Source organism: Neodiprion pinetum, chromosome 3 (genome assembly GCF_021155775.2).
Source record: "Neodiprion pinetum isolate iyNeoPine1 chromosome 3, iyNeoPine1.2, whole genome shotgun sequence".
Taxonomy (NCBI): Eukaryota; Metazoa; Arthropoda; class Insecta; order Hymenoptera; family Diprionidae; genus Neodiprion; species Neodiprion pinetum.
The window spans coordinates 28,755,507-28,783,212 of record NC_060234.1 but is presented as its reverse complement, the minus strand read 5'-3'; the positions used below and the strand labels follow the sequence as shown (position 1 = coordinate 28,783,212).

Here is a 27,706-nt window from a genome sequence, read left to right as displayed (position 1 = left end):
ACGTATTTGTATAATAATCAAACTGATGCTATCGATAGAGGTATTTTTGGTGACACTAATTATTAGTAAATTCAAAAGTTGGCTCATATTGTTACCATTAAACTACTATATCACAAAAGTTACGCTGTGGATTGAACACGCACTTTCCTCGCTGTAGACATTTTCTTTGTATCATTTTGTACGAGGAAAATTTAATTTAATACATCACGTGTGATGCGAAAAAGATATTTAATTCAAACGTAATGCTGTTAGACCAGGCATTCTTATAGACTACCAAGTGTTAAAGAAGTGTACATTTAAAGTGCACGTTGCAGATAATGTATTCACGAAATGTTTCTCAAATTCCAAGAGAAAAACAATCTGTTACGGCTGGGCTACTGGAGAAACATATTTTCACATTTATAATAATCACATGCTACGTCGATATTTCCGTATTGCATGGAACGCGTAGTTGGTTACGTACGAAAAGTGCATGAGTATAAACAACCCAAAAGACTTTGTAAGTAAATAATATATCCAAATTGCTGTAAGTAGGCAAGTGATAATATTACCAAATTTGTTTCCGCACTTCGGCGATTTTTCTTTAGCACAAATTTAATCATTAGAAATATTACAGCTGATACTGAACTATGTACGTAACATATACCATTGAAATCGACTTCTACCGTGAAAATTTAAATCTTATTTTCTGTGAAAGTGATACTATAAAGATGTCGATAGATACGAGAAATAATCCCTTTAATATATTACATTCTGTGAAATTGATTAGTATACATATTATGTATAATTGTAGATGTGTCACTTAGACTATGTATACATTCTTGCGTAGTTTATTCTCATTACTTTCCATTATTTACAAATGTATTTTTCATGTGGCTTAAGTAATTCGATAACTTTTAACCTTTACTAAGTCTCAAATATGTTAAATCCAAAACAACAATATTATCTACTGGATATTGTACGTGGGGTAAAAAACTTGATTACCTTGCAATTGAAGTAACTGCTATGAATTCGTGATAGAAAATGCATTTTTAAGACGAATCGAAGTACTAAATTAAATTCGGTATACTTAGTTAATAAGTTTATCTCGTCGATCATCAGATCGGAACTGATGACCCTATCAATCAGTTATACATGCTGACACATTGATTAGGAAATACTGAATATCAAATATCATGTACTATAGTATCAATTTCTTACTTAATGCTAAGTAAACATAGATGTAGTTTTCCAGTAATTGTACAACAAGTGTTACCGTGATAATAACTAGTGCAATAGTAATTCACAAAGGTACATACAATTGTACCTTGAGTGAAGAAAATTGTTAAACAATTTTTTCATCTCACATAAAACTTTTCTATATATTAATTGTTACACAAATTTGTCAAACTTATTACACGCAGGATTCAATTGTGCTTTGGTGATCAATGCACTAAGAGTTAAAAAAAAAAAAAAAATAACTATTTACAATGCATTATAATTTAAAAATAATTCAAGGATTTAGTAGATTTCGTCTCCGTCTCAATTTTCTGCCTGTTTGAGAATACGGCGTCTTTGAACTATCAATACTAGGAGTGAAAATTTCTGATTTTACGTCATCTTGAGATTTCACATCATAAGAATTATCTTTTGAGTTTTCTAGGCCAAAATTTGGTATAAACTTGCTTCGAAGTAAGTATGATGGTTCTTTAGGATGATAAGCATCCTCAGCTTTCATCATGTAAGGATTTTTATAATTTTTATCATTAAAATCGGTCGCCGTAATATTTTCTTTAACAAAATAGGGTTTATAAGTTTTCGTAACATTTGCAGCTGTCGGCACATGATCATTATCAGTTTTAGAGGTATGATCTGTAGATTGCTGGTTGCGACGCAGATGCTCGGGAATAACAGACTCCTTCAAGTGTAGCAACTGTGTATTCATTACCTCGCAATCTATTTGCATCATGGTCACGTGATTAGCAGGAGTGGAAAATGTACCTAAAAATATGAAAAAATTGTTTGAATTTTGACTGATTAAAAGCTAGAAATGAATAAATTCTATCAATCAGTAGATGGCTCTTTATAAAATCTAAAATTGATACAGGCTTTAGTCTGATGAAATTTTATTGGTAGATGCAGTAGGAAAAACCATCTATTACCGTTAACAGGTACAGCAGGTAGAACAAGGGACATTCTAGGCCTTGCTGTTTTGTTTTGTCTTGACGCAGGTAAGAGTAAATGTTCACCACTAAACCAGACGACATAAAAAGTGTCGTCGCGTCTTCTCAAAGCATCAAACAACGAAGCATGTTCTGTAAGAGTCGGTGAAAACACTTCAACAGCATTGCTATTCGATGTGGCAATATTGTCGGTCTTTGGTTTTGGCTCCATCTTTTTCTGAGGGGGTAATTTCGGTTTGCTGTTCAACCGTTGTCTTACAAGTGACGGTTTTGACAAAAGTAATTCTCCCAAAGAATTAGTTCCTAAATCTGTTTCGGATGATTTGGTCCAGTTATCCTTATCCGGGTCTCCTCCAATCCAACGTCTCAGTTCACTATCCAGTCTGATAGATTCTGTTTGATTAATATACATAGGACACATTGGGTGGTGGATAGATGTTGTTTGATTAAACTGTTCCTTATGTTCTCCACTATCCTGCTTATCTATGTCTGTCCAAAGCAGTGATCTGCCATGTCTAACATTAGGCACGGAGACGGGTAAGTGATTCGACATTGAATCTAGTCGTTTGTTTTGTGAAAATAATCCCCTAAAAATTAGATTTAAACAAGTTGAATGATAAATATAATTCTAATATGATATTGTAGGTTATTAGCATGCCAAATAGTACTTAACATAAATAATATTTGTGTGAATAAGGTTTGCCAAATTTGCCGTCAACAAAAATACACGTGACTCATCATATTGAGAGTAATAATTAGATAGAATATTAATTTTAACGTCCTTCATATATCGTAATCAAAAAACTTACCCTAAGCTTCCAACATTCAAAGAAACCATAAAAACCATGGCAAGTAAGATTGCTGTATTTTTTCTGTTCGCTCCAAGATTTAGGCTTCCTAATTTTTTACTTGTTCCAGTCATTTCCTCAGTGGCACACAATCTTTCTCTCAATGCAATATTTTCCTTTTTGAATAAAAATATAATGCGTGATTGTTATTTATTTTCTAGATTTAATTTTCACCATGATTTAATTGCCCTACTAAAATGACTACAGTATATACCTTACCATTTTCAACTGTGCATTTTCATCCTGCAAATCTGCAATTTGTTTTTCCAATGAAGTCACATATTCTTTCTTCTTTTTCCGTGACAAACAAGCAGATTCTCGATTTTTTATCATTCTTTGTTGCCTTTTTAATGCTTTTATTTCACATTCTTGTTTGCCACTCAAATTCATCAGCTCTGGTTCATTTTTTATCATTATCTGTGTGCAACCATTAGGCATGGAAACAAGCGGCTCGGTATTTTGAATTTGGACATTTGGAATTGAATTTAGGATTTTAACTTGACTCGATGATGTGATTTTAATTGTATTTGATTCCGTTTTTATTTGTGGTGTGGATTGAACATTTCTAGGATTCTGAATTTTTATCTGTGCATTTGGCGGTAGCTTCAGTGGTGCTACAGATTGGATTTTTAATGGCTGGCCAGTATTGTTTTGCTTTACCTTCTGCGTAAGAGCAGCGAAATCTTGAGCACTAAGAACTATTGTTTTCCTAGGCGCATCTAAAACCCATAAGATTAAATACATTTGTACAACCAATATTTTTATTTTAAATAAACATTCAGCAAAATATCCAACAAACATTTGAAGATAAACTTGACCAAAGGTTTACATTACATTCGAGATATTGACAGTTTTACTGGTACTTGCTCACCTTCTCCGACATTCAGTGTCGTATTCAGCTTTGGCTGAATGCAAACTCTCTTTGCAGAATTTCCTTTGGATAATACGAAATTTGCAGGATTGGGACTGTTTATGGAAACCAATTTAATTGGCTGTAAAAGAGAGGGGTTCAAACCTGGCTTTGGAGATGTTGGAGGTGAATCGTTTTGTGGTGGTGATATTGGCGGCGTTTCTAAAGTACACTGAAACACATGGGAAATCAGTATACAACTCACACATTCTAGATCTACTTATATTTTAACGAGTTTCAACTAGGCTTTGGTATAAAACACAAGTGAAGACTGCACGGTTTAATGTTTGCACATTATTTGCCATCACGATTGGACAGTATATAGAATATAGTAACTAATTTATAATTGAAAAATATTTGTACCTTAAAGTCTGTAGATGAAGTAGTAGAATTATCATTTTGCCATTCGGACCCACTCGAGTCTGAATTGCTTGGACTGGGCGACGGCGGCAGTTGAGAATGTGGACTTCCCGGCTCAGTTTTAATTTCATCTTTGACTTCATTCTTTATGTCCAAACCTTTGAGAATCATGAAAAATTAAATTTATTGTACCACAATCGCGTACCACACATCATCGAACGTGAACAATGATAGCGTCACATAATAATAACAATCATCTCTGATCGTGGATGTAAAATTTGTAAAAACAAATCTTAGTGTATGGAATGACAAAAAAAAAAAAAATAATCAATTGATGATTGCAAGGAAAAGAGAACGAACAATATAAGTAAACAGGAGACATGTATATCTACTAATTCGTGAGTATTTAAATAAGAATTTTATCTCTTGAGACGAGACCGCTTATAGTTAGTGCTTTCGAGAGAAGTCTTATCATACCAGCAGCAGAAAGATTAGGAAAGGCATCTGGACCCCATTGCATGGGGTCAACTCCGAGTTCGTCAAGAATAGGCAAGTTATCCTGCAACACTGCGTCCTTCATTATTTCATCGGGAGTTTCATCATGACTCGGAGATCCTTCACCGCCTAAAAGTGAAGGTATCTCCAATTCCGAGCTCAGTGCTTGCAGGAAATCATCGTCTGGCGCCATTAGACATTCCCCATCTGTAAAAATGAAGAAAAAAATAAAAAAACGTGATATTTATCACACAAATTTATTATGAAATCGGGAGAAAAAGAAAGTAAACGAAAAAATTTTTAGTTATCATAATTTTTAATTACAAAACGCTGTACAGGAATTTTCAACACAGCCAGTATAACATCGCTCGAGTGATGCAAAAATTTATAATTCCCAACACGACATTGCAAGTCGGACAAGTATAACATAATGATGTAAATTATGCAAGGCCAAGGCCGTTCATTGATATGCTCCGCTCGCCTGAGACTATACGATATATCACATACCGAATAATACAGTCAAACGAGAAGCTGATAAAATCTCTGCTAAATTTGATGCATACAAGTTATAAACTTCGGAATACGGGATCGGATGATCCTCGGTAGAAAAAGTCTAATCCTTCCTCCTCGTAATAATTGGTATGTGACTTTTAACACAAGCCCGCTTGTATTCGCTTCGAAGTAACGATTTGGAAAACTAGCCAGCTCGAAGAGTGTATGAAGCAATAAAAAATCGACTAAGCCAATTAACGGTAGACAATGCGGGATACAAGCGAACGATTTGTTGGCTGCTTGCTTGTATTTTTAGGGTAAAAAGACGAGAAATTCAACTCTATTCAGTTGCGCGTCATGTAATACGTGGGTATCGCGAGGTATTCAAATTGAACCCATCAAATGTCACGAGTTGAAACATCAGAGTGGCTAAAATCGGACGTTTGCAATTTACCGAAGAATTCTTCGTCGGTTGAAGAAAAAGTGTTAATTATTATGCATGCATGAATATTTGTTTCGGCATAAATAACGCCATGCGCAATTGCTGAGTCAACTTCAGGGAAACTTGCAAACTTGTAGGAACGTAGTATTCCTTAGAAATGTCTTTCACTCGAAAACCGAACGAAACGAACGGGAAATTTTATACTCGACGTGAGTAACAGTTGAATAATTTCGAATTTATCTATCAATCTACGACAGTACAATGTAATGCTTTCAATCGTAAAATTAATAAAGAACACTAAAAACAGTATTTCTCACGATGTTCTGTTCAACTTTTAACATCGCGTTGACTAATATAAAAAAGTTATATCTTTTAAACATTCGTGGATCTTGAATTTGAAGGTTACAAGTGTGAAAAAATATTTCATGTAACATGAAATTTCAATATTTCGATCTGTATAACATGCGTAAATAAAATGACAAAAGATGAATTGCTCGAAATATTTCGTTATTTCATTTTCCCATGTTTGAAATTTCGATGTATCAGCCATTCGAAATATTTGACCTTTCCAATTTCCAAAACCCACACCCATCCGTTAGAAGATAAAAATTAGTCAACAGAATTGTTGTTTGCACGAAATTTTGACATGTACTTTCATCACGTGCCAAATATAGCATCATCTGTTAAAAAATATTCACATATTTATATACATATATATATATAATTGACAATAAAAATATTCGTCATCGTGATCGATGAAAAGAGTCGATTATACACCTAATACGCAAGATACATGTACATGTGCATACATATAATACGTGAAAATAAAATTATCAAGCGACAATTAAATTAAAATTTACAGATGGCACCTTCGATAAATTAGCGTGCAAAGTTCCCGTCGTTGTTTCTTCTTTTTCTCCCCCCATCCCGGCACGTTCCGAGTTATTCGGAAGAGTTGATAATTGTCCGCTAAGGTAAGGTAAGGTGAACCGGCGAACTCGGCAGTCAATGAACTCTACGCCGGCTGGTCAGCCGGTTGTTCGGTTGCTTCCTTGAGTCAGCCGACCGTACGCATGACGAGATCCAAATGGAAGTTCAACAACAATCTCCTCGTGACCAGACTCTATACTCTAGACTCTAGGCATACCATCCTGCAGACTGGCAAGCGAGTTTATCCTCTATTTCTTCTCATGCTGTACCTCTATAGGTATAACACGTATCTCCGGACTACGGTTCCACTCTCTAGAATTCGGAGTTGCGATCAGCAGTGGCGAATCTAGGCCTGGATCAGGGAACGACTTTCTTTCCGAAATTAGACGAAAAAAAAGAAACACAACAGAATTGAAGAATGCAAAGGAAAACTTTGCTTACGGATGATTGGCAAGGAAATTGTTACTATCGATGTACGTTGATTCCTTCGTCTTTAGCTGCTTTTGATGCATTTAATATATATCACATTTTTTATACTCCATTTACAAACTTGATTACTGCTATCAATTTTTTTTATCAAGAGTCGATCTTGAGGATTCATTCATTTTTTAAATTGTTATGATGTAATTGTATGTTGAGAGGACAATATAAATAATAACACCGGCGAAAGTTCGTGAGCATCCGTAAAACCGCGGTTGAAATTTCTTCGACGATGCACAATTATCTGAAACTCCATCTCATTCATTATTCATCGCATCGTCAAATTCTGCCGCTCGCTATTTTTATTCCGCGTCAATACCGTATCGCCTATATATATATATATAGGTGTATATATATACCTATGTATATCGCCTATATCCCAGTTGGCATTGCAAGAAATTGTACGACGGTGTAGAGATTCTTGTCGCCTTTGATATCTGCAAAGCACGAATATCTGTAACCTTGTAATATGTTATTGCATAACAGTAGATGGAATAATTTGACAAGGAGATTCGGATCGACCGATTTTGATAAATCTGCGAAGTATGTTTGTACCGCAATCATGAATATAAACGTGCAGCCATAGAAGTTCCATCAGGTGCAAAATATCGTAGGCGAGGCACTGGGCGGGTTGGCTGAGACACCGTAGGTCGAAGATTTCAGGAGTATGTGACTTCGGATTGTACATACATGCTGTATGTGTGTCACTTTTTGTTACACACATACTTCAGTTTTACTTTACAGTTAACGACGAAGTGTTTGATGGTTATATACCTGCAATGTTCCACGAATCTACGTAAAGCATATTCGATCATTCGGAAACTGTAGAGATAAATACATAATCACATGTGGGTATAAGTAGATATACGTATAATTTGACTTAAAATTAGAAGAATGACGTCGTTGATGGGTGAAAGTTGCTTTTTATTGTTTTACCTCGAACGAGATATCCTAACGGTACAATTGCCAACTTAATTTCAGTAAATCATTTCTATATTGTACTTATTACAGGTACAGACATTCAGATACATCGTCATTATTACCGAAAAAGTTTTATTTTCTAGTAGAATCACGTGTTGAAAGTTCCGAACGATCGTTTGAAGGAAAATTCGGGCGACTTACACAAATTAAATAAACAATTTGATAATTTCTACCGATTTACGATTAAAATTAAATTTTTTTTTTCAACAAATAGTCACAGAGACTACAACGAACAATAAATCGGGATGCGGTGCATTGTATTTTTCATTTATTTAACAATAAGATTGAAAGAAAAAAGCAAGAACATCAGTCGCACCGACTATTTTTATAATTATCATATATTCGCGGGGTATAGATGCAGTGAAAAAAATCAATGAACAATAAGTTAAATATAGGCTACGATGTTGGCTTTCAGAATAACGAATCACTGTGCCTGTACAGCAATATCGCGAGTATAGACAAATCGCGGCAGTGACATTATATTTGTACATACTTACAGCGGAAAAAGCGACTTTCACAGGAAGCGCATAAAACATTGTTCGTCTATTGTTTGCTTTTCGGAAAGTAGCATGAATACAGATATATAACTGTGAAAAAGGTCGTGATGTATCAACGAATTAGTTATACTTGATCCGCAGACCCGACGAAACTCACGGATAAAGTCACTAATAGGTTAACCGGAATTGTGTGTATGCTATACAGGCATCTACCATATCCTATACTATTGTTCGAAGTTACTTGCGATAAGTATTATAAAGGACGTAAAATTTAAAGTACGGATCGTATGTCAGCGTGCCGATTCTTTTTCGTAATGTAAAATGGAAAGTGCAATCAATACGAAAAATTTTACCAATAGTCACCACACAGAGATATAAATAAAGAGGAATATTTGTCGTAGAGCCTAATTATTCCTGAAAACGATCAACGTGTTGTATTTTTATTTCACGGAGAATCATTCAAGTATTACAGAGCAATACACCGTGCACATTTTTCTCATTTCACAACACTATTATCATCCACGTGTACCACGCCATGTGTTCTATGATAACAGTATTAACCGTAGAGTTTCCCAATCGTGAACATCGCTGTTGAAAATAGATACGCGATCGGTATCAATTCTATCGAGGACTGTTACATAGTAAAACTTGCAAGAGGTTGGTGAGAAAAATTAGAATTTAGGTACGCGACTCAAGTTTTTACACAATATTGATTAATTAGCTCTCTACGCAAAATCTCATACGGATGGTCTACATAGATTTCGAGTAATTAACGGTTGAAGTTGTACTTTTTATACACCGGCGAAATATCGCTCATCGTCAAAATCAGAGACAAAAAATGTAGGCTTCTCAATGAAAAACTATGTAAATGGTACTCTTGAGAAGATGTTCGTAAAGTATGAAGACCTTTATCCGCGTCGTTTGCGAATAATAGTAAAAAATACGAAGTGCTTTGCACAAGGAATGCGCATAAAATACTTTTTCGGAATTGTATATTATACGAAATACATTTCAGTTTATTTGGAAAAAGTGATTAGCAGACGAGCTATGCATATCACATTAGTCATTTGTCGAAAACCTTTGCTAGCAAAAGTTTAAAAAAAATTTTTTTACTTGAGAACCATCGGTTGGGCCTATGTATAAGCAATAGGTTTGCCCCTCTCACTGCCTGCTCCTGAGAAGCGATCAACAACCTTTTTAACGTCAGTGACTCTTCCCTAATTCGCTGGTCGGACGGATTAATAAGAGAATGCGCATTAAATAAAACTCGATTTTAAAAAACCGATGCTATACGATCGAGCTGTGAAATTCTATCAAAGAAAATATTTCAATTCAAATTTATAACCGACTAATTTTAACGACTGCTCTTTTACGTGTAACCTGATTTGATATGCATTGATACTACAATGCCGTGTTACGTCTTTAAATGTTAATTTTTAAGCCGTATCGCTGCATTGGTTTCTTTATATCGTGTTATTCTCCGATTGTTTTATTATCTCAAAATAATCGTCCATACATTAGTTATGTTTGCGCATATTGGTATAAACGAAGAATTCTTACAGGGACGAATTCCGCCCGGAAATTAGAGATAAATATTGGTACCGTTTTATCGGTAAACCAGACTCAAAAGGGCGTTTCAGCAATACGAGTCTTATCTGTGAGATTGTTGCCCGGTATATGTATGTATACGTAGGGTTGTTTAAAAAAAAAAAATGTTTTTTTTCTTCAAAACAGCTTCAAAAATTCGATTCAAGTATAAAAATACACCTGATAAAATTTGAGCTCTTAATATCAACATTAAGAGGTTGCGTAAGGTGCAATCACTTTTCTATTTTTCGGACGAAAAACATGGGAAAAATGATATGTGCTCATTCTGATTTTTATATCTAGCTAACGATGCGTGGTAGAGAAAATTGAACGTTCTTCAAGAAAGGTTTGTTACTATTTTGTGATAAAATCACTCGTAAAAAGTTATTTAAGATCAAAAGTTATTTAAGGGCCTTAAAGATTAGATTTATCATAAAATGATAAAAAACCTTTTTTGTAGAGGGTTCCATTCTCGACAAAAATATATCTGTGAATTTTCTGCACGACGCATCGTTAGCTAATAAAATCAGAAGGAGCAAAAATCTTTTTTCCCGTGTTGTTCTTATGGGAATTAGAAAAGTGCGATGCGCAAACTCTCTGATGTTAACATTAAGAACTCAAATTTTAACAGGCGTATTTTTATACTTGAATGGAACTTTTGAGCTTCTTTCGAAGAAACGAGAATTTTCTTTTGCTTTTGAAATACCCTAATATATATATTAGGGTGGGTCAAAAAAATCGAGTATATTTTTTTTTTGATCCGACACACGAAAACTAGTTCCTAGGTACCTCTAGAAAGTACTCACCAAGTATGAGCTCTTAATATTAACGGGAAGATTATGCGCATCATAGTTTTCCATTTTCAAATTAGTATCATTTAAAAATGGTCATATCTTATCAACAATAGATCGTTTAACCAATCGCAAAGTCAATATTTATAGGAAATCAAAATAAAAAAATACTTGATTTTTTTGACCCACCCTAATATATATATATATTACGTAAACGGCTAAACACAAATAATCTAAATGGTACCTGATGGTTAAACAAATTATGTTAATTACAGCTGAAATCGATGTAGGTATATGTATCGCCATTAGTTATTTACAACGTGAAACAAAGCAACGAAAACTCTTATTATAAACGCCGCGGTGTTGTTACAGAATTCTATAATCATTCCTCGGATCAATTTTAAATTTATATTAGCTGATCAATCATTTTTGCTTACTGTTAACCTGCGGTGGCTCTCTGAAAGTGAGCCAAGGATTGTGCAGCGATGAACGTTACATGCTTGTGCATTGAGCACGTTTCCCGCAAATAATCTTTACATAAAGATGGCATGTAATAATGCGCTGGTGCGCTTCGTGGGATTTTATTGCTTGCTGCAGCAAAGTCGGGAGTAACATAAAAATGTATAATATTATATATGCGGAAGAGTATATAATGTAAATTTAATTACCCAACGACCAGTTATTGTCGTCGAAGTCCATTATATCCAAAATGCAGTGATCCGTCATTCCCCTCATAATACGAACCCCGCCAAGTTCGAAAAGGTAAACTTCACTACCACGTGAAAGTTATGATACGATATGTAAATTATTAGTGGTACGTACAAAGCAGGTACGTTTCATATACGTTATCACACTATTAACTCGCGAACATTATTCGCCAATTTTTATTTAGAGTATCGTGATAATGATTAATCGAACGTAAAATCAGAGTGATTGTGCGCAGAAAGTAACAGCTCTTTCATTGAAGCAATGATTCAAATATTGTGGGACCGACGATAAGACATGGTAGTACTGTATCGATGCACACTTCAAGGTATCGTTAATAATTTTTTTTTTTTTTTTTAAATTAAGTTTATTTCGACAAAATTATTGCACATGGTTATTATTACACTTCCGCAAACATTTCAATTGCAACAAATTTATTTCAAGTATGAACTTTTTGTCATTCAAAGCACCGTATATCACTGCACAGACTGTTCAGTAAGCATGCACATTGTTACAATATTGTACGTAAACGGTAGGTAAAATATTATTCGCCTAGTTTACAAACGGTTTCATTTCACATGTAATATTTATACACTTTTGAAACACGCCTGGCGTGACGCGGAAAAATTGTTTATATCGTTATAAAAATTTTTGGACGTAATTTTTAGAACGTAACGTGTCACTCTTCGGAAGGGAATGAATTTCAATATACTCGATTCTACTGCTAGAAGCCGGCAAGTGCCGTCGACATTGCCGGGAGACAAGAAGTGGGGATGTACCGTAAAAGAGGTGCGATATGGAAGATATGCCTACACGCAAGCTGTTGTAAACTTCAGGGACTGCAGCCTGAAATCGCGACTCCGTTAAGTCAGCACATCGGGTAGTCAACGCAATACATATGTATGTGATATACGTGCAATTCCAGATTAACTTATTGCGGCCAATAGTTCTTCAACCTCGAAGCTTCGAATATGCTCACGATCCCTAGATAAGGTAGAATATGAGCGCGCTAGTCGTCGTTTTACCGTTTCGTTCAGCAATTATAGATAAAAGTCGAGCGAAACTTCGTACAAAGTCACCGTTTCAAATTCAAAAGCAATGCCAAATACTTCAAGTGCCAACTGCGAAGCTTTGTACATATGGTGGTTTGACTTCCGGCTGTGCTGAATTATCAAACCACATTTTTACCCACCTCCTTTCCATCGTCGGGCAAATTACATACGACAATACCTTGGCTTGTAAATTTTTTTTCCCTGCAACAGTGAATTATTCTTCGATTTGTGAGATTGTGCTATACAGACAATTGTATATTGTGAACTACATATGTCCGTGACTTCGTTAATGCGAACACATGTGATCGTGGACTGTACAGTACATTGGCAGTAAACTATATCGTTATTTTGGATTACGAGGTGTCAGGCCTTGGACCTGAAACGCACTTTGTGCGATTATACATAGGTGGTGTATGGCTAAACATGCACCTATGAGTATCGTTTGTATACGTATCCACTTTACAGATTTCATACAGTAATTAAGCGTCCGAGCTATAATAATAATTTTTTTAATTATTGACACCGCGATGGGAGGGGATTGTAATCTTTAAACACGGAAAATATATATAGGTCAGGTCAAAATTTAGGTGAAGCGCTAATAAACATCACACAAAGTTGTATCGAGTATCTATTACGTAAAGATGGTTTAAAAATATTACGTATAATGATCGCAGCTAGTGCATAAATTTGCGAGAAAGTACAGTGCGTAAAATCCAAGCATAAGCTGTAAAAATAGGAGGGAACACATATGAGACGATAAACCGGTCTTACAAATACGTGCCATTGGTAACCAACCTCCGCGATAAAGGCTTGTTCAGGGTTTTGATAAAAAGAGAGAGAGAGAGAGAGGGGGGGGGGGGGGGGGAGGTCACATTGGCTTCGAGACGTCGGCACAAATTCGGTGCACGTGGAATCATCATCATGGTGTATGATGCTTTTACGAAATACCATAAGAATGCAGGATAACACGGTATTGCTACACAAGTTGTTCTCCGGGGTGATTTAAACATTCAAGAATCGTGATAGCGTTTTAGCTCAGAATTGGCGAGCACTTGAAAAGAAGATTGCGACTGAGAATGAAATACTCGCAAGAAAAGCAGAAAAATATGTATGGTATCAAGGACTTTTCAATCATCAATAAATATTTAGACTTTGCGCATTCCGCCCTATTGATTTTAAAAACAGCAGCGTTTTCTCAGCTGCAATGCACGCAATATCACGCACTCGTTTTGAGCCACCCATTAGTTCATCGAGCATATATGTATACGGACTTTTAAAGTGTCCGAATTGCTTGCTAGAATATGGCTAGTACAAGTGCTTGCACGATGCGCTGCGCACACGACTAAACGTATAATTGAGATAACGAGGTCCAGCTGGTTTCCTGTGGTGTGTACTGCAATAAAGTAGTCAAACTAACCACGAGCGCTACAAAAATTTAACGTTTCACCATTCACGGGGTTATGCGGCTAATAAATGCAGCTCGCGCGCACGAGACAAAGAAATTCAGATATATACAGTTTTTCTTTCCACAAGTAGAATTGTGTACAAGCATGAAAATAGACATACTTCGAGGAGGAACAGCGACCTTGCCATACACGCGTCCAGGATAAATACGTTACAATTATAAATAACCGTAAAAGCCTTCTTTTACACAAATATTAATAAATACAAAAGTAATTGATGCGCGTCGTTTCGACTTGCTGAACAGTTTTCCACGAATGCATGACGATTGGAGGATAACAGATTTTCCAATTACATAACGAGATAAAGGGTTTCGCATTTCGTAACTGATCTACTGTTTTTTTTTCGTTCGTATATAGTGTATATGTCTAGAGTATTGATGAATACATTGCGTGACGAGGCATTTGAACAGATGCCGCTGGTAAAGATGATGATAGTTGATAGCACGTGGCGGGTGAGTTATGGACAAAAGGAAAATAACAAACAGAAAGCAAAGGTGTACATCGGATGAATAACTCGAGTTTTTTGGAAAATAATTTTTAAACATCTGTCGAAAGAAAACGAAACCATTATTTTTATCCAATGTCGTTGACGAATATCTGAATTGTGATAACGGCCGGCGCGAACGGAAAGACATATGGTTGCGATTATTTATTGTGATAAAAGCAAGAGAAACCGGTGAAGTGTATGAATAAGAATTGTTCAACAGCTTATTGTGGCAGTACGAGTTTTGTGACAGAGGGTAAAATAATAAAAGGTGCGAAAATGAAGAGTGCAAACGAAAAAGCAAATAAAAACATCAAACGGCTCTACACGTGCTCTACGAGTTGACAATGAACCGAATTTCATCGCGGACTGTACCGCCGAGTCACGCCTCCCCATGGACGTGTTTTTATTTATCAAGACTAACACTTATTTACTTCCCTACAATTACGGGGTGTGTACTTTCTACGCAAATAAAAACCTACAATTGGAATAAACGTATTTTGATTCAATGGCTGCTTAATTGCGACGTGGAAAATACAAATTTTCGTATTACATACCGAGGCTGCCGAGCTCTGGAAACATCTGAAAATCCAGATCCATGAGATTGTTCCACTGCGGGTCTTCCTTTATTAACATGTCAATTTTTTTCTGTGGTTAGATGTTCACTAACATTACCGCGCCGAGTACTGTTTAACTAGAGAAATTGTGCCTAAAAATTCGGAACCACCTCACGGCACGCGATATATGTCAGTAAACTTAGACACTCCGCTTTCGGCTACGCCGACTGCGGTTGACGTTACGACCGAAAATAAATAGCAACGTAGATCTGGCTGCTATCGGTGGGCTGCCGTAAACTACTAACGCCCTCTGGGACGAAATAGTCTGCGGAACTAATTTTCGGCAGGTAAGCGCACGTCAGTAACTTACCATCACGAAAACAGTAGGTAATGCCGAGCTTACCGTAGCATGCTTACTGAAACATTCCTGAATAGGTTCTAGTTATTTGAAACAACTCGTTTAGAACGTTTACGTTGATATGCGTGCATGCACACGTACGAACTTGATCTGAAAATTATTAAAATTGCATGAAAAAATACAGGTGTATAGATCGTTATTATTAACAAATTTAGTGGTATTGAATGAATTACATGCGCTAGTCACGTCACAGCTGCGCACAGTGAATGCGCAGAATGCGTTCCGCTACTGGTACATAATTTCCGTTGTCCGCGGTGCCAGGCGCGAGTTTGAATCACGGTTCGAGTTAACGACTTTCCGCCAAATAGGATACGTTTACTATATTCTTCAGTAAACGCAACGGAGCAGGTGTCCCGGTCTCACTTTCCGAACGGTTTCAAAATAAAAACTCGCGAGTAATTCCGAAAATTCCCGCAAGAACGCTCGGCTCGATCCGTCGCTAATAGTTAGTCAGTAGTTCGGTTGCGGCCGAAGAGTTCAGACGTTCATCTGTGTTCGTGAGCGAATATTCAGTACGTCGAAAGTCCTCCAGAGTGCGTGCATGGTGCTAACACCCCACCTCAAAGGCGGGCGGCGGCCATATTATCAGTGAGGTGTCAGTATTTGCTCAACGTGACGGCTTTTTTTTTGGGTGTGGATTGCACGGATTTGTCCCGGGAAAAGTGTGTGCCTCTAACCCCAGTAAATGTGGTGTTAAGGAGTGGAGAGATATTTCATATCGATAAAATCAAAGTGAGTACAATCATATTTTACACGAATATTACCGAGGCGGCGTTAATAGACCTCTCCCTGGCCGTATTTCACCGCCGATTATCCCGATACCGGTTGTTCTATCCGCGGTTTGAATGATAACCAGACCCTCGCGAATGTCCGAATCGCGCACGATACAAATGCCGGATAAAATAAATATCCTTGTAATTATTATCAACAAATGAATTTCGACGCCTTCTCAGAGCAAGATTGGAATTTGCACCTCCCTACCAACCTGCCCGCCCGCTTATTACAGAAATATGCAAATTCCTGGTCGACAGAGCGGTGCGTTACGTGAAATATGATTCGGCATCAATATACCTTGGCTGAAAATGATTCGAGATTTTTGATCGAACAGCGTCGTCGACGGCTTCGCGCGCGATTCCAGAAGCAAGTTAATTTTCGCACGAACATTCATTCGCAGGTATAGATAGGTGTTACCCAGCGTTACTCATGCTAGTGTAAATAAAAAAAAACCCCTTTATTAACCGCTCGCCTACGCACCTCATCTCGCAGTATTTGCAAATGACACGCAGTCGAGTCGTTTCACTAGTTTCCGTGACTCTCGGACGAGGATTAGAAACGTCCGCGCTCAATTTTGCCCATCGGCGATATTCAGGTCCGATTTCATCGGCAGTCGATGACCTAAAAAGGCACAACGCTGTATTCCGAGGTGGTTTTCCACTCGCTCAAGTCCTACGGGAACCAATTGGTACTTCGATCACGTAGGTATAACATCGGCGTAGCTTCTCCAATCCCGTGCAGTTCTCTTCCTCTTCTCTATTTCGCCTTCATTGATCCGAGCCGAGCCGCCTTTTGCTGTTTCTTTCTCCTAATGTCGTGATTCATATTCCGTGACCTTTTGGCCGCTGAGAGCTTACCTGCTGCTGTAGATAGGTGATCCGAGAGCCCATGTTACACGCACCTGTGCCGAAAGCGTAGGATAATCCGTATCCCCCTCATACGAAAAAGTCGATGACGATTATATGTATATATTATTGTAAGTAAACAACATAGGTATAATGTGTGTGACTAGGAGAAGAGCTTTCGCTGTGCCCGAACGGACCCTTACAATTACATTGAATCTGACATGTTCGAGACCACCGGTAGTATCAGTTTCCCATGTTAAACGAGTGGTAGCGGATTATACCGGTGGCCTTGAATGTGCCGGAATGAATTTAAGGGTCTGTACCTGTGACGTTGAGTTGAAAAATAGACCCTGCGGAAACACATGTCGCGTTAAAATTTATTTAAAAAATTATATATTTTTAGCGAAATACTTTTACGGACTAATGATTATTGAAGTTAGTAACGTTGGAGCAACGAAACCGAGATAGAAAAACACGCTATTTTGCGGGAATTGAATTTGCAAATACAACGGGTTTTTCATCGTGTATTAGAGAGATGAAACGGGCACACCTGACAAATACCGGTTGGTTGGTAAGAACCCCGCTTACATTAGTGTATAACGTGCATGTATCGCGTGTATGCAGCCTTAACGATTAGAGAGAGGAAATCGAGGATTCTAACGCGCGCGAGCAGCGAACGGTACGAAAAGAGTTTTCGAAATTTGTAATCGAAGAAACGTACTTAATTGCCTATGTGTACGCTGAAACCCGGTTCACTGAACGCAGTGGGGCACAGATAAGCCTTCGAGACACGTAGGAAGGGGCCTTCGTCGTCCCGCTGTATACATATATAATATACCTTGGATCTCGGTCACACGGATTTGCATTTATAAAATTCAAAACTACGACGACGACTCGGTCGAGCCGCTCCGAAAAGATGCGGCGCAGCACAGTGACCGAATTATTTCGTTCGGCATAATTGAGTGTTTGAATGAAAATTTTTTTTCCATTTTTAGGGGTGCATAATGCAGTTGAAGCCAAAATAACGAGGACGTGTTTTTTGTTTTTCGTTAAGAATGATAATTTTTCATGTTGTACGTGATTGAATTTCATTGATTTTAATATATATATAGATATATCTTAACATGGGTGACGTCACAATGTTATAGTTTTCAATCTGTTATATTAATGGCAATTTTGATTCAATCGAAAGAATATAAATTACGTCCAAAATATTTTTTTCCAATCTACAAGAATATGAAATAAAAAAATTTCATTGAAATACTCAATTCACAGCAAAACTTTTTAATACTGCAATCACAAATAATCGTGATTATTCAGCAGCCTTGCATCTGTTATCTTATACGACGTGCCTAATCCTTTGAGGGGAAAAAACAATACAATAAATTACTGACCCAAAACTTGTCGATCGGATGATGCTTTCAACTTAATAATTTGACAGAAAATTTTCGAGGCATCGTGTAAAATGGTCCTTTCTTTTAAACAGCAAATTATGTTTTTCCATAAGTCTCTCCCATTTTCAAAATCAATTAATCGATGAATGTTCAACGGGGTTTGAAGAACATTTTCATATATCGAAAATCACCTCGGGCATGATCCAATTTTATAGTTGGAAATAGAATATGAAAATTGCCGAGATGAAAACACGGCGAAACTGTACGATACGTACTTGTGGTAAAAAAAAATTAGCATAAATAAATAAAAATAGAAGGGAAGTAAAAACGTTGCGAATCGCTCGGGATGTCCGACAATGAGATTGACGTTCAATAGTGAAGAGTCATTCCCGTGCACAGGGACGAACCGAGCGGAACATAACTGAAATTTGTATCGCGTGCGAGCGGATTCCGATCCCTGCGGTTCATCGGTAATTATTTCTTCTCCTGCATCAAGCATCGGCAACCTGTACTTGCCTGCCGCGTTATTGTTGTTCGACTATGTTTGTTATCCAGTCTGTGATGTAACTCTGCAACAGTGCTAATAATTTATCTGTTTCAGGCTGACAGTTTCACTGCCTAGAACGAGCCCAGCACAGCTGCCAAGATGCCGAAGTCGGTAAGTGTGTGGTAGAATAACGGAGACCAGATAACGCGTCCACTACTCTTTGCCATTGTTATTATCAATGTTAGGTGTTCAGGGTACTAGAATTAGGCCATTTTATCGCGCTGTAAAATCACCTCCTCGACGACGATTTCCTTCCTCGCACTAATTACGAAATAATCTCGTTATCTCTGTCGGGACAAGGACGTCAATCGCTTATACCTATATTCTCATTTCCATTTCTGTTTTAAAATGATTTTTTTTTTTGATTTTTCACCGTGTCAATCCATTCGAATGCTGTGTGCTACGAAAGTTTGTTTGCAATGGTATACTCGAGAAAATACGAGGACAAATGTCTGAACCAATCAGCTTTACTAATTGTAATACAAGTCCTTTTTGTAATAGGTACTATTTAGACGAGCGTTGTTTTTTCCACGTGAAGAATTATAGTATTAGAAACAAGGGCGTTTTTTTTATTCTTCTTAGGCAGCAGTAATTAATTAATAAGTATTATACCCGTATAAAATTATGTAATATACGTTGTTTTTCTTTTACTCCAGCAAGATGTTAGGCCGCGAAACCTTATTGCACACAGGTTTGTAATTGAGTTTTCATCTCCTGTCCAATCGGTTCTGTAATAATATGTATAACCTACACATAAAACAGACGACAAGGACAATCTGATCGAAGCGATTCTCGTTTTATCGTATGAAGATTTTTTTCCCTTCTCACCTACTTAGCTGATCGTCATCGTTGCAGGTTTTCAATCTCAATCGATGTTTGCAAATGTTTAATCAATGCATTTTATCTTTATACCGCGTCGGTAACTGAATCTTGCAGATATTTATAATACATATCGTATTTGTAAATTCTGTTTCAAATTGTCTTGTATTTATATAACAATGGGAAAAATCATCATGCGCTTGGACGATGACGATAATAATGTCTCGCTGTATATTATCGTTACACATATTTCGTTGCAATAACCTAGTTTGATAAATAAAAAAAATATGTATACATATTACTACAAGACGTATATTATATTTTCTGAGGTGTGAGACACTTTGAAGGCAAAAGCGGGCGGTTTCTACCTGAGATAAGATATCGTAGAGTTGACGGCACCCGTTCTTCTTCTTTGATGAAATTAATTATAAGCAGATTTATCAAAGTACGACAGGAAAGAATGAATTTGTTTAAAGTTTTCCCCGCGATTATTCGTCAGACCAATAATCCATTTACCTTCCGCATAAAACGACTCATTTCTGATATGTACATTATCTGCAAGTGACTCAGAATTCGTCATCTTGCCACCGGCCACGAAGCGAAGGAATTTCATCGGAATTCTTTGCAAATGATGAATGAAATGTATCCGCATGTTGAATATTTTTTTTTGTTATATTACGAATTTCTCGCAAGCCTTATCGGTTCTTTTGCCTTTTCGCCAGCTCGTTGCAGGCGTTTGTGTAGCAAGTTTCAAAGCTGGGCAACGTCGTGAGTTTTGCAAATGTTGTGACGTGTGCATCATAATCGAAGCACGTACGTTACAGCACCATTTACTTATGTACTACGAAGAGACAGAGACCGCCGACAGTTTATTGCTCGGTAGCTGGATTGGTTGAGATCAGACAATTCAATAGTTGGTGACAGAAATTTTGAAATTTAACTTTGTCGTATACTATATCAGATCTGTAATGGCATAACGCCAGGTTAAACTCGCATTATAGATGCGTTGTATCCATAAGTATAATACATTTATACTTTCATTTCGCATACAGATATGTGTATAATGTATAATAATAACACGCGCGAGAAGTTAATGGAAACAGGCTACGGTTTCCTTTTCAAGACGAGATGCCGCACTTAACGGTGACACCTTATCCCGCTACTATGGTGTGAATCATTCACGTATCAGATCTATACTCAATTCGCTGGAGAGTCATGAGCTGAATTAAATACATATGACGATAACTCATTTCGCGTCTACACACCTACATAGGTAGTATACATAATGACGTTTAGTAATGTCCATGACGCGATTTTTAACAGTTTGTAGAATCCGGGGTCTAGATCTTGACATTAAATTCGAATCATCATATGTATATAAGCATCGGTACAATGCTCCTATTCCAACGGGACAGTGCAGGGTTTTGTGACGGAAAATAATACGGTTATTTTAAAAAATCGGATCTACGCATATTGATTTTTATTTATTTATTTTTTTTTTCTTGAATATACAATCGAGAAGAATATTTTTACTTGTGATGCAGGGATGTTTACTCAGATCGATATGTTTGACTTGGAATAATGGATCGAGTCAATTGGAAACGTACAAGCTCCGTGAACTAAACTTGTAGAGATCCATAAATAAAAATGATTTTTTTAAAATACATCTGATAATCTAATTCAAACGCCGGCAGAGACTTGAGATAGCTGCCGTTATATGATTATTGAAGTTCGTGACGTTAATATAACGATGCATTTTTTGAGAAAATGTTATTCTGCAATATGAGAATTGTCAGTAATATAATATTGTTATAGTTCACAGAATTTCAAACGATTTTTCACACGAATGCATCGTTTCGTTATCGTTACAAATTTCAACCTCATGATCCAGAAAAGTCGTCTAAGGACGATATTTAAGTTGTAATCTGCATGTACTGTAAAAAAATCCACCACTTCAATTGGTCTGAACTGAAACTAACCCGTGCCTTAACGTTCCGACGGTAGTCAGATTCTAAAAATTGACATTTAAAAAAAAATAATCCGCGACAGTATCGTCAACATAATGGGGGAAAAAAAAGACTAGAATCGAACAGTGTAGGCAAATCAAACAGGTGGCGCGTGTTTTAGAAAGAAATTGCAATTCTGTCGATAACTCAAATTTGATCGTCGCATCAAATTCGTAACTTGAAACTAATCACGTCCGCACTTTAGATTCTTTTTCTTATCTTCCGGGGTGGAGACGCATCTTTGACGTCGTACGTACTCCGTCGTTTCTTCTTAAATTTCAAGAGCCGCTCGTCGTTCCCAACGAACAAACGAACGTCGACGGCCGAGGGGATTGGCCAACCTGCATCACTCCTATCCCCACCTCGACCGGAGAGAAAAAAAGCCGGCGGTTAACCGGCGTCGTCACGTGATCAAAGTCTTCTTTCTTCGTGTTCGAACGGCGAGAAGTTGGGCGCAGTTTGTGTTCACCTCATCTGAACGATTGATCAAGCCTTTTGCTCTCACTGCAGTTTCGTTTTCAAATAGTTTTTTTTTTTCTCAAATCTTATCATTGTCGCGGGTTTTATCAAGTGTGGGGGGTGAATTTCGCGTCCCTGGATTTTGCTTCTTTTTTCGAAAGAGGACAAGGTGCCGGAGAAGGAACTGAAAGCGAGAGTGTTCAATAAAAGTGGTTGTTCGGTTTTTGTTTTTTTTTGTGTGGATAATTTCAAACTCGTGCATCCCTGGATAATTATAACATCTGACAATCGACGGATATCGGTCTCTTCAAATTTTTACTCCTCGTTTTGATACCTGTGGCGTAGCGTCGTCGATCCGTTTGCTTCTCCTTCGGGATCTCGTCTACAATGGTGGCCGGTGCTAAAATGGTACGATTCAACGAAACTATGTACACATTTATGAAAGAAAATAATTAAATCAGTTCAATCGATTACTCTGTAATAAGGTAATGTTTAAAATTCGATTTACCTGATTACTCATCGAGCTTGCATTCTTCCGTTACACGCAATTAATGCCTGATTGTTACACAAACGGGCGGCGTTATTTGGAGCGCAATTAATGCCACTCGTTTCTACCGGATGTATAAGGAATGCTGTACACAGTTACTCAGTTTTGTATGACCAGGGAATTATCGAATCGATAATTATACAGGTGTTTAACTTTTTTTCATCGATAATGGTGCGGAAGAAAATATTATTTGCATGATTTTGACAAAAATACCGGCAATTCTGATCGAATTACAATATGCTGCAAATAAAATTTACTCGGAAATTTAGTCACTTTTCTTTTCCAACTTTTCAACAAGATTCGTATTAATGCGGGACGAAATGAAATTCGATATCCACGAATCAGACTATTGTAATTATTAACGACCTAGAAATTCATTGTTGCTACCACGCATCATGAATCGGGGAAAAAAGAAGGAATTCCTGCGTGAGAAAATCAGTATGGTGCATAAAGGTGCGTGTTATATACACCTTTATAGTCTCGAGGAACAAAAGAAGCCTCAATTTCGTTCTCACGGCAGCTTCAAGCTATAACATACCAGCGTAAAACTGCTTCTTTCATTTTGTTCGGCGTAAAGTCCACTCAAGTTTCATATGTAACGTACATATATATCATATGTGTAACGCCTTTCCATCGTATTATCAAGAATTCAATATCGCTTTGCGCCTATTAACATATATTTTCTTGGCGACAATTAGCCGAGGCGTGTACATTAACTACTTAGACATAAAATCTGGGATGCCATTTACTTCCGCGTTAGACGTAAGAAATGAATTGAAAAAAAAAAAAGAAAAAAAAACGCAGGTAATAGCAGCAATCAAGGTTCGAAGATGTATAAAAATGCAATCGCGTGTAAATGGCTGCATGACGATGGTCAAAACTTACCTATATATGCGGTATACTTATATTAGTTTTTTTATTCGCCGATGTAGATATAATTAGATGCGTGTATTTCTGTATAGCAGATCGTTGCGTAACGTATAATAATTTCCAATTATTCGCCAAGATGCATTTCGTAATAGCTGTTATATACGAGTCCCGTATTATACCCGCCAGCAGCATTGAAATCTTACGATTAACAATCGTGTGGTTATATTATATGTATAGGTATTACCTTGTGGCTATACCGCTGTGGCTTTAGCTTCTCGCCCCGAAGGCCACCTGTTGTACTCCGAGAATTCTCTTCTTCTTCTTCTTGCTCTTTAGTTCTTACTGTTTATAATAATATATATATATATATATATATATATATATATATATATATATATATATATATTATCATATATATATATATAGATAGATATAGAGATATGTATTCTCGACATCGTAACATATTAAAAACTTTACATTTCTTTCGTGAGTTATAAGAAGTTTTTTGAAAAAATATTTGATCGATTTCAGTTTATTTTTACAACTGTAATACTTCACGTTATGCATTATTACTGCAGTATATGTCGTTACCAATAAAACTGTATTAAATACGTTTTAAGACGAACGTGGGGGAAAATTGAAAAAAGTATAATCGATTTTCTTTTTGTTCGTTGGAAACAGACGAACGTGAGGGTGACGACGATGGACGCGGAACTCGAGTTCGCGATCCAGCAGACGACGACAGGGAAACAACTCTTCGACCAGGTTGTCAAGACCATCGGTCTAAGGGAGGTCTGGTTTTTCGGTCTGCAGTACACAGACAGCAAGGGCGATCTCACGTGGATCAAGCTCTACAAAAAGGTAAGACCGAGTAATAAGATGTAAACTGTTGATTTGAGATTGAACCCATTACATCGATCCTGAGTGAATTTTCGTTCATCAATTATATACTTGGAAGTCTCTCGGAGATGAAATTCACTGGCTAAAACTACGCTTGCCATCGTATTCTTTGGCGTGAATGAACATTTCGCGACCGACGAGCGTTGAAAATAATATTAGAGCCGAAACACGATCGCAAGCGTGGACCGCAAAGGCCGCCATCTTGATCTTGTGTCAGCGCACTGTTTGCTTCGTTTGTGTTTTGAATGATTGAAAAATATATTACACGCGGATACACACAGTGTTTTCATCTTCCAGGGTTTCAGTAATATTTTTTGTGAGTGAACGTACTCGAGCTTGTGCAGTGTTTTTACTGACAACTCTCTTTCGGTATTCAATGTATGCTAGAAAAAAAATACGAGCTTGTCACTCGTCTTAATCGGTAATTAATCAATCCGCTTCGATACCAACCTGCTACTAATGTGTATAATTGTCAAATTCCAAATCCCACGTTTATACATCATCAATTTTGATGACAATTATTATTTCTTTGTATGTATGTTTTTGTGATATAAACCTCGAAGCTACAACGCGTAGAGCTCGAAAATGATGTAATTTTACGGCGTAGCGTAATTGTACGGTAGTATCATACATTATAGGATAATGTTGTCTACATGAACTTTGTTGTGGTCTGGTGCCTGCGAGTGCAGGAAAAGTTGAGGGATTTTTTCAACCGTACGACCGACCGTTTCAATATCGACGATTAATTATGGATAACCTAAACGTCGTTTCGATTAACATCTCTACGTAACGCGATTGACAAACAACGTTTGCCCGCAGCGTCGCTCTTTGCAATAATAGTTTACGTATTACATATAATAGGTATACAGTACGAAAAGATAAATTTAGCTTTGAAATTTTCCTCTTAGTTGGAATAATACATAATGGGTATGTAAAAAAAACTTAAAACAGCAAAAATTGGAAGATTTTCAATAACTTATTTTATTTCCATAACCAGCTGCAAAGAGCTGTTAATTGTTTATACGAAAACTTTATTAAGCTTGTAACGGTCACCTCAACACGAAACGAAACTTATTCTACATCGGCTGCAGAAGTTGGTGGTAAAAGTTTCGGCTCGCCTGTACATTCGGTGAAAAAATATTCTCTTGACGAGTAGGTACCTAATGAAATATGTGAGCGCGGCGAGACTGCATCGGCCACAAAACCGGTCCATGTCACGTGGGATTTACCGCTTGTACGTACACGTACCGTCCTTAGGATCCAAATGCGAAGCCTATTATCCTCGCTTTTTCAAACCGTTGGAAATTGTTAGACGATAATTAACGATATTAATTTATCCTTATATTCAGGATGAAAAAACAAAAAATAGTCCACTTTACACCTTGTATTATGTGATTACATGGACGCCACTTTGCCACATAAATTTGTAAACTTATATATTGTATACCTCTATACGTGTAGACCTAACACGCATCATGTCTGTGGATATATTTATAAAGAAGGCGAGAAAAAGTCGAACGAGTCCTCGTCTCTGCCGTTGGGGTTTCTTGAGATGAACCACTCTTCTCCACCGCGATAAGGAAAAAAAATGTACGTATGCCAGGAAGGAGAGAGAGAGAGAGAGAGAGAGGGAAAAATCAGAAAAAAAGAAATGACAAATAACACGTGTGGGACACTTTGTGATGTCACCGCCATTCTCGCCGGATACGTGCGTAACTATACATATATGTATAAGGTATATACATTATACATATCCACTTTACCTTATCTCTCCGCAGTCCTCAGCCCAGATTGCCTCGTGTCCTGAACTTCTATAACCATACGCGGCGCAAAGCGTAGTCGCCTAACTGCGACGAACGAAAATCTCGGATCAGTAGGGCATTTTCCATGTCAGTTTGACGCCGGGTATTTTTGTCCATGAGTTTTGCTATTAATGAGAAAAAAAATTCTGATACTTGTCTAATTCTAAGATGAGACCAAATTTCATAGAAATTTTTCTTGAAACTTTATTTTCGCAGTTTTTCAGAACTAGACTAATTATTACTCAGGTCTTTTTTTCCTGATACTTACGAATTGTTGAACGGTTTGAACTTTTCTTTAAAATGTATTTTACTGATTAACGTTCATCAAAGTCGGTACAGCAATAAATGTAGCAGCCAAAAAAAAAGTTTTTTTAACTGACGTACGTTTTTGTAAGTTCGAAGAATCCTTAATTTAATAATAGTGATTATTCCTAGACTCTGTTGAAACGATTAAAATGTAAAATTGTACACGAGTACGTATCTACTGCAAAAAAAAAGAAAAAACACAGTAAAAAACCACACATCTTGCTGTATAATAAATGTTGTTTCCGTGTTTTATTCGCTTCAAGCCGAAGTGCTAGATTTTTATGCAAAATTTTCACGGTCCTTTCATATTACGTGATATCTCTCGATCGCAATTTAGCTGCCCAACTTTTTGTGTTTTTTTCTTAACGACCGTTTCGAGTTTCGATTCGGAACAAGATTAAACAATCGCGAATCCCTAGTTGCACGCGAATGTCGGTCGGTAGTCGTCATGGTTGGCGGCTTTCACTCGCAACGCACCTTCACCTTGACACAGTCGCGATTGTAGCGATGATTGTCGGTTTATTCGCTACTCTTCGAAAGCTTATGTGCACGTTATGCCTCGTATCACTAACAGAAAACGGTGACGTTTTATAATTACCAAAAAAAATGTTAGTAGAACGAATATCGTTGTAATAACGGTTTGAATATCGTTGGCGTTACAGGAAAATTTGATACGAGTATGTATTTAGTGCGATTAAAATTGTCGATACTAAATTTTCCTGTTATGTCAACGTTAAATCTGTTAGTTCATTATACCACATTCAGCTAAATACGGATTTATTC

The 27,706-nt window shown here is 37.0% G+C and overlaps 2 protein-coding genes across 5 annotated transcripts in view; one reads left to right on the top strand and one right to left on the bottom strand.

Moving 5' to 3' along the window:
* Nucleotides 1-814: 814 nt before the first annotated feature.
* Atf6 (bZIP_ATF6 domain-containing protein ATf6) lies at nt 815-15,477 on the bottom strand. Of its 3 annotated transcripts, none has more exons than XM_046617915.2 (8): nt 15,237-15,477; nt 4,758-4,982; nt 4,284-4,438; nt 3,882-4,092; nt 3,230-3,729; nt 2,972-3,126; nt 2,142-2,749; nt 815-1,980 (listed from the first exon to the last, which is right to left on the bottom strand). In XM_046617915.2, exons 1-8 carry the CDS (start codon nt 15,313-15,315, stop codon nt 1,493-1,495), a joined length of 2,421 nt encoding a protein of 806 aa, XP_046473871.1. In that variant the 5' UTR covers nt 15,316-15,477; the 3' UTR covers nt 815-1,492. The 3 variants fall into 3 exon arrangements, with proteins under 3 accessions (XP_046473871.1, XP_046473872.1, XP_068990714.1); XM_046617916.2 differs by lacking the exon at nt 15,237-15,477 and adding an exon at nt 11,644-12,563; XM_069134613.1 differs by lacking the exon at nt 15,237-15,477 and adding an exon at nt 6,579-6,596.
* A 644-nt stretch (nt 15,478-16,121) lies between these two features.
* The window catches only part of Moe (moesin), a 32,526-nt gene continuing 20,941 nt past the window's right edge, over nt 16,122-27,706 (top strand). Inside the window, exons 1-3 of one of the 2 annotated variants that reach the window (XM_046617628.2) lie at nt 16,122-16,386; nt 19,269-19,325; nt 24,597-24,776. In XM_046617628.2, the coding sequence (XP_046473584.1) occupies nt 19,314-19,325; nt 24,597-24,776 (192 nt within the window). In that variant the 5' untranslated portion in view covers nt 16,122-16,386; nt 19,269-19,313. Of the gene's footprint in view, nt 16,387-19,268; nt 19,326-22,502; nt 22,907-24,596; nt 24,777-27,706 lie in introns of those variants that run through there. The other variant, XM_046617627.2, reaches the window with a different exon arrangement.

Excerpts from the sequence above, each read along its gene's own strand:
- Atf6 (XM_046617915.2), bottom strand. The coding sequence starts at position 15,315 with ATGTTAATAAAGGAAGACCCGCAGTGGAACAATCTCATGGATCTGGAT. Across the intron at positions 4,983-15,236 it reads TCCAGAGCTCGGCAGCCTCG|ATGGGGAATGTCTAATGGCG; the intron begins GTATGTAATACG and ends TCATTTTTACAG. Across the intron at positions 3,127-3,229 it reads AAAATGCACAGTTGAAAATG|GAAAATATTGCATTGAGAGA; the intron begins GTAAGGTATATA and ends TTATTCAAAAAG.